The 9500-nt window shown below is 41.5% G+C and overlaps 1 protein-coding gene across 5 annotated transcripts in view; it reads left to right on the top strand.

Annotated features, from left to right (window-relative positions):
• meis2a (Meis homeobox 2a) overlaps positions 1-7478 on the top strand; it is a 67274-nt gene extending 59796 nt beyond the window's left edge. For 3 of the 5 annotated variants that reach the window (XM_058748729.1, XM_058748728.1, XM_058748730.1), the window contains exons 10-13: positions 428-486; positions 1489-1599; positions 2851-2936; positions 5985-7478. In XM_058748729.1, coding sequence (XP_058604712.1) covers positions 428-486; positions 1489-1599; positions 2851-2909 — 229 coding nt within the window. In that variant the 3' untranslated portion in view covers positions 2910-2936; positions 5985-7478. The other 2 variants (XM_058748731.1, XM_058748732.1) reach the window with 2 other exon arrangements.
• Positions 7479-9500: the final 2022 nt, after the last annotated feature.

The following is a 9500-nucleotide window of genomic DNA, read 5'->3' as shown; positions in this document are numbered from 1 at the left end:
TTATCTGATTGCTATTCCAGATCTCATTTCTAGAGGCAGAGCTTTGATAAACTACAACTACTACAGAAAACATTTTCATTTATTAAAATCTTGAGAATTCGTTTTTCAAATTCACCAAATATGAACCGTCCTGAGTTGTATGCTGTTTTCTGGTTTACCTGGACTGGTGGTGCTCGAGTTCAGACTCAAGTCCAAGATATATTTTTTTATGATTAGCCAAGACCAGCTCATTGGAATCCAAGTCCAGGCCGAGTCCAAATGCTCCAGAAAGTATGATCTTGGACTCAAAATTTAGTCTGGTCTTGTCCATACTTGAGTACTACAACACTGCTAACTGCTAAAGCTACTAAGTGTTTTATATCAGCCACGTGCTAGGTTTGTGATGGCAGATGATGTAATTGGTCTTGTTTTTCTTCTGTGTTTGCAGGTTCATTAATGCCAGAAGAAGAATAGTGCAGCCCATGATTGACCAGTCAAATCGAGCAGGTAAACATCATCTCATCTTCTCTGATGTTCTCAACACTGTTTGTGTCTCACTTTAGAGTCTCTCCTGTGTCTATACGCTCCAATGAGAGCAGATTGAATCTAATTGGATGTTTCTCCATCTCGCTGGTTAGAGGGACATTAGTGCATCTCAGTGCTAATTGGCCACAGGAGAACTTTACAGTAATTCTGGAACATTTCACTGTTTCTCTTTGTGCTACGGTACATTAGACAACGTCATAAGATGTTGATATTTGGTTAAATTTCGGTTGCAACGTCGGGTGACCAAAATTCTATGTAAATTCAACGTCTAATGTCAATGTTAAATTGATGTCCAATACCGACGTCAGCTGACGTTGTTATTTTGTCGTTTTTAGGTTGTGTAACCAAAATCCAACGTTAAGTCAACATCAAATTGACGTCAACTTGACGTTACATAGACGTCCGGTGTCTGCTGGGAAGCGATTTGCATAAGCATGAATTCACACAGAAACATAAATGAAATTCTCTAGTTTTTGAGTTACTGATGGCTTGATACTGTTTCTCGCTGTGCTGAAGTTGGGATGATTCGAGCACAAATTAATTTATTAGGATATCTGCTGTGAACATAAACAGTAAACATCTGAATGAAATGGACAGGTCATGTGGCAGTGGTGTTTTTATTGATGAAAACACCAGCACATGAATGTAGATGTAAATTTTCACACAAAGTTCCAGCGAAAGCATGAGCTCCACTGCGTGGGTTCTAGATCTCTCTACTGAACCCAAGACCAGTGAAGCAAGTCAAGAGATAGACGTCATTCTGTGCCGCTGGACAGTTATGTTGATGTAACCTCCTCATGTCCTGTTGATGCATACGTTGGAGAATAACGTGTATGTGTGTGTGTGTGTGTGTGTGTGGCTGATGAACAGCTCTTTGTGTATGGGCTGCTGCTGGGATAATCGCTGATTGTCTGGTATGTCTTCTCTCTTCTTCCCCTGGTGTCCACGTTTGACTTCACTCAGGTTTTCTTCTTGATCCTTCAGTGAGCCAGGGAGCGGCATACAGTCCGGAGGGGCAGCCCATGGGCAGCTTCGTGCTGGACGGACAGCAACACATGGGAATCCGGCCGGCAGGTGAGAAGCAGCGACCATCCTCCTGCAATCACCTCTTCAACATCTCACTTCTTTCTTTTAGACCAGGGGTGTCCAATCCTGCTCTGGAAGGGCCAATGTCCTGCAGAGTTTAGCTACAACCTGCTCTAAGGCTGATGATACTTTTTGAACAATGTTGCCGGGCAACTTTGGGAAATGTTGCCATCAACGGGCAACCAGGTGAGACACAGGACCCACGACTGATCTAAAATATCCAAATAGGCACTTTCCCATTGAGAATGGGTAACAAATTTCTAAGCAAAATTGCTCCAAAAGTTGCCCCATGTATCATCAGCCATAGAGTTTCATGAAAGACAATATCTCTGTCTGCTCAGAAGTCTGCAGTCAAAAGACTGATCTCTCTTTAGATTCTCTCAACCTCAGAGGATCTCAGCTGCTATTTATGAGTGCGTTTCCCAAAAGCATTGTTAGGTAACTATGGTTGCAAGTTCCCCTGAACTCTATTGGTAACGATGGAACTTGTGACCATAGTTGCTTTTGGGAAATACACCTCATATTGATTTTAATTGGTCTTTAGGAAGATTCAATTCAATTCAATTCATGTTTATTTGTATAGCGCTTTTCACGATACAAATCGTTGCAAAGCAGCTTTACAGAAAATGTTAAGTTTCTACATTATATTTAGGAGTAGGTTATTAGTGGTGACTACGGCAGAAATGTACAGTAAGAATCATGCAGTTAGTTACAAATTACACGTAATCAAACAGACGGTGAACACTTTTAACTGCAATGATTATATGTTGCGATTAAACATTGCAATTAAGCAAAATATGGTAGTTTTATATGTTGTTCCAGGGTTAGCATCCTCTGAGGTCTTCTGGGGGGTTGGCATCATCTCTTCTCAGGTGTTCGGTCATCTCAGATCTTCGTAAGGCTTGGATCCAGACTGAAGCTTGTGAGATTCCTAGTTGCCTCGGGATGCAGAGAGAAGCAAATAGAGACGAAATTAGCGTAGCTGCTGTTCAACCCAAGCAAAGATGATGTGTTCAACCCAAGCAAAAGAATGATGATGTGCATTTGATCAGATAGAGCTGAAGTACGAAGTTATGAGATACATTATGTGAATGCTTGGCTAAAGAGATGTGTCTTTAATCTAGATTTAAACTAAATAAAATAAATCTGAATTCTCAGGTTGTCGTCAATTTCCCCAGCTGTCAGTTTGTGTGTTTGGGCTCTGCTGGGCACTGATGTCTGTGCTGTTTGTCTCTGTAGGTCCTATGAGTGGCATGGGCATGAATATGGGCATGGATGGCCAGTGGCACTACATGTAACGGCTGTACAGTAAAGAAAAGGGGGAAGTAAGTACACTGGGTCTCTTTTCTTCCTCCGCCTTTCTTTCAAGAGTCTTTCCTGTCCGTTTCCTGTCAGAATTCCCCTGAAAGCCCAAAATAAAACCACAGACGCTCTGCTTTACGGCTGCCCTGTGATTGCTGACTATCAGGGCAGCCGAACGAGTCAGGTGAGACGCGGGTCGGGCGATGTTTCTGGAACAAAAACAAGGCAGAAAAGCACTAAAGTGGAATTTATTTATTGCTGCAGCGGCGCCGTGCTCCACGTCTCATGCGGCCAATGCAAATGTTGGACATTTGGGGGGGAAAAATGGCATCTCCTGGGGTAGAATATGACGGGGTGAAATTAAGCGGGCTCCAGTGAAGCGATAAAAAAGGAGAAGTGAAACTGTCCTCAGAGTGACATAAATCCGTCAGGGGAAGGATTGATGCCCAAATTATCTTATATGCAAAGACGGGAGCAGTGCAGTACATTACGCTCCCGGAGAGAGATATAGAGACGGCGGGTGACACAGCCATCCTTCACCGGGGGAAGCCGCGTGTCTTTTTTTTTTTTTTACTGGGAACGGAGGGAGATGGAATGGGAATATCTGCAGATGGGAGCGTGTGGGCTACGGGAGGATGGCATTAAAGAACGAGCGCATGTAAACGCAGAGATGTCCTCGTCTGATTAAGACACCCATTACGCTGCCCGCCGGCGCCGCGCCACTGACATTTGAGAAATCAAGACGTATGGCGTCCCAAAGGTGGCAGGGCAGAGAAGATTTTATTTAACACCTCTACTTCCTGCTCAATGAGCCTCAATATAATAACACTTTGCTTGATTAAAAGAACCCTTTATATGTAAATAGACGGCAGTTTCCTGTAGGTCACCATAGCGATGCTGTGACGAAGCCCCCCCCACCCCCTCGTTAATAGACTCGGAAACGTGGCGAGCGCGTTCCCTAAAACAGCCGCAGAGACAACATTTGCTCAGCTTGGATAATTTTTAATATGGCGCGGGATAATTTTGAGACTATTTAATTACGTAACATATTTTATGCTTCATGAGCAATTAGATTAATAGCTTAATACAGAGGAATATTAACCATCTCTGATTCGATTACGCACACACACAATATGCCGTATTTGCTGTTTAATTATGATCGGTGTTGGAGTGCGCTCAGAGAGGTGTGCTGTTACTGAAGGATGCGGATGACGGCGGTTTACAGCGTCACACGCATCTGCTGCACATTTAAAGGGAAGAGCTGCAGGTTATACTGCGCAGCTTGACGAGATTTTACGAGATCGCTTTAATAAACACGTGCACGTCTGATGCATGCGTGGAGAATGCATGCTGTTTCCGCTCAACTACTTGGCCTACGCTGTTCTTTAATTGTGATGTACCGCGTTACAGGAATGTGCAGTGAGTGCCTGATGACCTTGGAGTGACCCTGTCCCCCTCCTTTAAATGATTGTTGTTAATGCCCCTGGGGTCATGTTACAAAACACCGCCGGTTCCCATGCACCTCAACACTAGAGACTGAGCAGCTCAGTGCTACAAATGTATTCGACCAGCACGTGCATCTGTGCTTGTAGTTTTCTTTATGGTCTGCAGCTCAATTAATGGCTTCCCATGTAAGATCTTGTCCTGTATAATAAGCAGATATTGTGCTGTTCTCTGAGCGGTGTTAACCAGCCCCTAAATAATTTAGCGAGTTCTTAAAGGAACTTGGATCAAATCAGTTCGCAGCGGCGCAGCTCATTCTGTCTCTGATTTCATCTGGGATTCGACTGCTCTGAGAGATGATACATATGTGACCCTGCAGCACAGAAGCAGTCATAAGCAGCACAGCTATATTTGTAGCAATAGCCAGCAATGCATTGTATGGGTCAAAATTATACTTTTTCTTTTATGCCAAAAATCATTAGGATATTAAGTAAAGATCATGTTCCATGAAGATATTTGGTAAATTTCTTACCGTAAATATATCAAAACTTCATTTTTGATTAGTAATATGCATTGCTAAGAACTTCATTTGAACAACTTTAAAGGTGATTTTCTCAGTATTTAGTTTTTTTGCTCCCTCAGATTCCAGATTTTCAAATAGTTGCATCTCAGACAAATATTGTCCGATCCTAACAAACCATACATCAATGGAAAGATTATTTATTCAGTGTAAATCTCATAAAATAGACTCCTTTGACTGGTTTTGTTGTCCAGGGTCACATTTTAGGTTGTTCCTGCAAGATCCACATCACTTCACTGCGTGGCGCCAGCAACGCCAATGTCATGGGTTCGATTCCCAGAGAATGTAAAATGCATGCATTTTGAACTGTCTTGTTCTGCTGCGTGATTGAGGACGGATAAGTGAAATGAATGCTACATCTACAGTCAAACCAAAAATTATTCAGACACCAGATACATTTTTTTTACTAGCGGGTGCAGGACACTATAGTTTATTTATGTAAGTGAGGATAGAAACATAAAGTAAACTGTGAAATATTATACCCCAAAATTCTTCATACAGTGGACTAGCAGCAAAACTGATACAAATTTGGGATCAAAAATGATTCAGACACTTTGACCTGAGCATGTTTTGCTGAAGTGTTTTTTCTTTAATTGCTAATGTGACCTTTTTACACACAGACTGAACAAAATGAAGCATTTCTTGGTAATTGTTTGAGCTAAATTGGTTTCATCTAATTGTGTTCTTGAATATAACAGCTGACAGCTATTCAACTGAATTCATTACATACCTTTCTATCAAAGTTATCTGACATTATCAAGATCAATTTGTTCTGAAACAGTTTAACAGTTCTTGTCATATTTTATTACTAATTTCTAACTGCGATAATGTGAGAAATGTTGAAGATGTCTGAATATATTTTGGTTTGACTGTAGGTATCTGTCGATGCACCGAGCAGAGATGCAGGCCGTTATGAAGCGTCTCAGCTCAAGTGTGCTCTTTGTTTGAAATATCTGCATTAGCTGCAGACACGTGGCCTGCGTGTAGATCAGGGTGCTGCGATCGCGTTGGTCTCGCACCGCTGACTGTGTGTCTCTCTGAATCTCAGGTGAATCGAGGCGTGCCGGGGGAGTTCGTACCTCAGCGTGGTCCTGTGGGCATCACCTCCTCCACCGAAAGCCCCTCGTCTCTTGCGTTTGTCACACCGAGCTCCTCATCACCCTCCGACCCGTGTGGCCATGCTAATGCACAGACCCCCTCCTCGACCACGACTCCTCTGACCCCCTGACCACAGCGCTGCTGGACCGGCCGATGACCGAAGGGAACCAACCAATACTGGACAATAACCCCACGAAGGAAAAGAGAATGCCCCGAAGCATCCGACAGCAGAATTAGAAGCTTCACGTGGAATTCCAGACGAGCTGTGATCGTTTTTTTATCTTGTGAATTTTGTTACTTTTGTTGCTGGAGGACCAAGAGCTGACAAAAACACTTTGTAAAGTCTTGGGTGTCTGTTCAAATCAACTGAGGATGTTTCAGCTTATTAAACACACACACACACACACACACACACACACACTCACATGCTTCATGATAATGAAAAAAAAAAAAAAAAAAGACAAAAGAGACTCCAAGAGTTCAAACTACTGTAGTATAAAAGCATAGAAACTAAATTAAATCTTGTACATTTTTATCACTCACTTTATGTTTCATGAGCTAGTCTTAGAGTAAAACGTTGCCCTGTTTTTCACACTGTGTGTGCTGATCCCGAAGCAGAGGAGCTCCGATCGCAGCAATAACGGGAGAAACGGACCACGGTTCCGGTGATAACGATGATTCCTCCTCCATCAGAGTTTCTGCCGATTGAAGCCCACTCTCTCTTCACCAAACCCCTCCTCCTCTTTTTTTTCCTCATGCATTTTCCCTTTTTGGTCCATGAATGAATGTTGCCCTGTAGGTGAAGTTCTTCGTTTGAATTGCCCAAGCACTGGATTGTGTTGCTTTTATACGTTTTTATTTTATTATTATTAATAATATTATTATTAATTTTGTATCTCGGACTCTCAGAGTTAGAGCCTTATGAAGGACGTGTATCCTCGAGAAAAGCCACCATCCTGCAGCAGTTGAACGCCTGGATCAATATATTATCTGCCATGAGGACGACAGCGATGCGCGGATTCTCGGGACTCTTCGGCACATACAGCAGAGAAGCGATCGACGCGGTGCAAAACTTTAAAAGGATGGAGAAAAAAAAAAACAACTTAAATTATGAACTCAAAGCTCGGTGAGAAGCTGAGACAATATTGTAAGAAACTTCGTACAGAGTTCGGTCTATTAATTGTTTCATGTTAGATATTCTATGTGTTTACCTCAATTGAAGACGAATGTTTTTGCTAGTTTCAGATCTGCTGTGGCATTGATATTGTTATGTCCATGATTCCCCTTCCTTTCTCAGCACGTGCTCCTCACTAGAAGATGAAATACTGTCTCCCTCGAGCTTTGTCAGAAATACATTCAATACTTGTATGAGGACTGTGGCGTAATGTTTCAAAGGTGTTCAGTCACAAATGCTGTAATAAATATTTCATTTTTGATTTTGGTAGATTCTTGTGTGTTGTACAGTGTGTTGCACGTGGAAATAACAGCTGATAGATAATAATGCACGCATTATTCTTGTCGTGCATGCTGGACAGTCTTTTTCAGTATTGTTGTTGTTGTCGTTAATGTTCTCTAAATCCGATCCTCCTTTAAAGATGTCTGTTTTTGACGCTCCCGCTGGACGCACGGAGGGGCAGTGTGAGGTCTCCGCGGCGCCTCCTGCTGGAGCTCGCTCACACTGCACCCGCTGCACCACGGCACGACCGCAGCCTGCTCTTCTTATTATTAATAATATCACAAACAGCATTTATGCATGCTAGTAAAATTATTAATGGCGATTGCAATGTTGAGGACGCTCACGTGCGCAACAAACGCAACGAATGAAACGCGCTAAACGCATTTAAAACGCAGTTCCAGGAAAGACCAATATTACCTCGGACTGAAAAACAAACGTTCATAGGCAAGTGTTGCCAGAGCTTGATGTGAAAGTTAGTCTTTTCTTCGTTACTTTAATGTTTAATATGTTTTTCTGAATTTTTACTGAAGGGTTCGTTTGCACCGAATGTCTCATTTTACGCTCGATGGATAAAAGAAAACAGGCAAAGCAGAGGGTTTTTAATTATTTGTGAAAAGCTGAATTACGGTATTAATAATTTAAATGTATACCAACGGTAATTATTAATTTACAAAATAATAGCATCGCTGTAATTAAATATCTCGAGGTTAAAATCGGTGAACGTTTCATCTGAAATCCTCAAACGACACGAAATAACACGAGTTTTCATCCCCTGCACATATTTATGTTTATGTGAAAGAAAAAATAAATAAAATAAAGATGTGCGTTTTGCGCTTTTTATTACTGTGGTGCAAGTTATTAGCTATAGACATTTAAATTATTGAAATGTATTGTGTTTATTTAAGTGCTTATTTATTAACCAAGAATCACAAACGAACAAATATCATTTTAATGGTTGTGCATTCGAGAAATTAGACGTGCAAATAATTCATTTTGAAATTCTAGAATATGACCTGAAAGAAATAAAAAAAGAAAGAGAAAGAAAGAAAAGTGAAAGGAAGGGCGGCATCATTGTGAGCTGATTTTAATATTAATAGGGGACAGGAGGTGGATTGAATTGCGCCTGTGACAGGAATGATGGATGATCCAGCCTTCATCATCATCATCATCATCATGTCAGAGTCACGGGATGCACGAACACACAAAAGCAGACGAAGTGCTCGCAGTGAACGAGCGCGTGAAGTCTTGAGATCTCTCAGGAAAGCGACTCTTGCTTTCTTCATATATCACAAATAAAGCAGAGAACACGTTCCAGCTGAAGCGGCATCTGCTCTGTGTGTGTGTGTGTGTGTGTGAGAGAGTGTTTGTGGGCCCCGGGGGTCACGCGCAGAGGCCCCTGATCATTAATCACTGTCAGCATCACAGTGATTCTCTATTGATGAGGATAATGACATTAGCTCACAGTCACTGATCAATAAAGCACATGCAGGGAAATAATACCGACGCTCTCCCTCTCTTTCACTCTTTCTGCTCCTTCTGTTCTTCATTTAGAAACAGTGAGCAGAGTAAACAACAAAAGCTGCATCCGTGGATCTTCACACAGAGCTCAGCTCGCGCGCAGCTCGCACGAACCTCGCGAATAATTCACAGCTCAGCGTCCGCGGGGTTCTTGTTGTTTCGTAAGCCTATTTCATTTAATTTAATTTAATGCCGATGATGGCAACGATTTTAAAACACAATAAACTACTGCAAAATACACGATGAGCGGCTTCGACATTACGTGCACGTAGCTACTGTATCAGATACATATCATTTCAAGAAGTAATACTAGCTATTATTAATGCTGTTATTATTAATGTGAGTATTGTAGTTAGCTATTATTATATAGTTATAATAATTATAATTTTTTTTTATTGTAGGCCTATTTCCTTATTATTTAATCTTTCATTATTATTATTATTATTATTATTATTGACAGAAAAGGTTTTATTTTAAATGGGTTAATTTACT

This window comes from Onychostoma macrolepis, chromosome 17 (assembly GCF_012432095.1).
Source record: "Onychostoma macrolepis isolate SWU-2019 chromosome 17, ASM1243209v1, whole genome shotgun sequence".
NCBI classification, from domain to species: Eukaryota; Metazoa; Chordata; class Actinopteri; order Cypriniformes; family Cyprinidae; genus Onychostoma; species Onychostoma macrolepis.
Note: the sequence above shows the minus strand (reverse complement) of the source record. Positions and strands in the feature narration are given on the sequence as shown.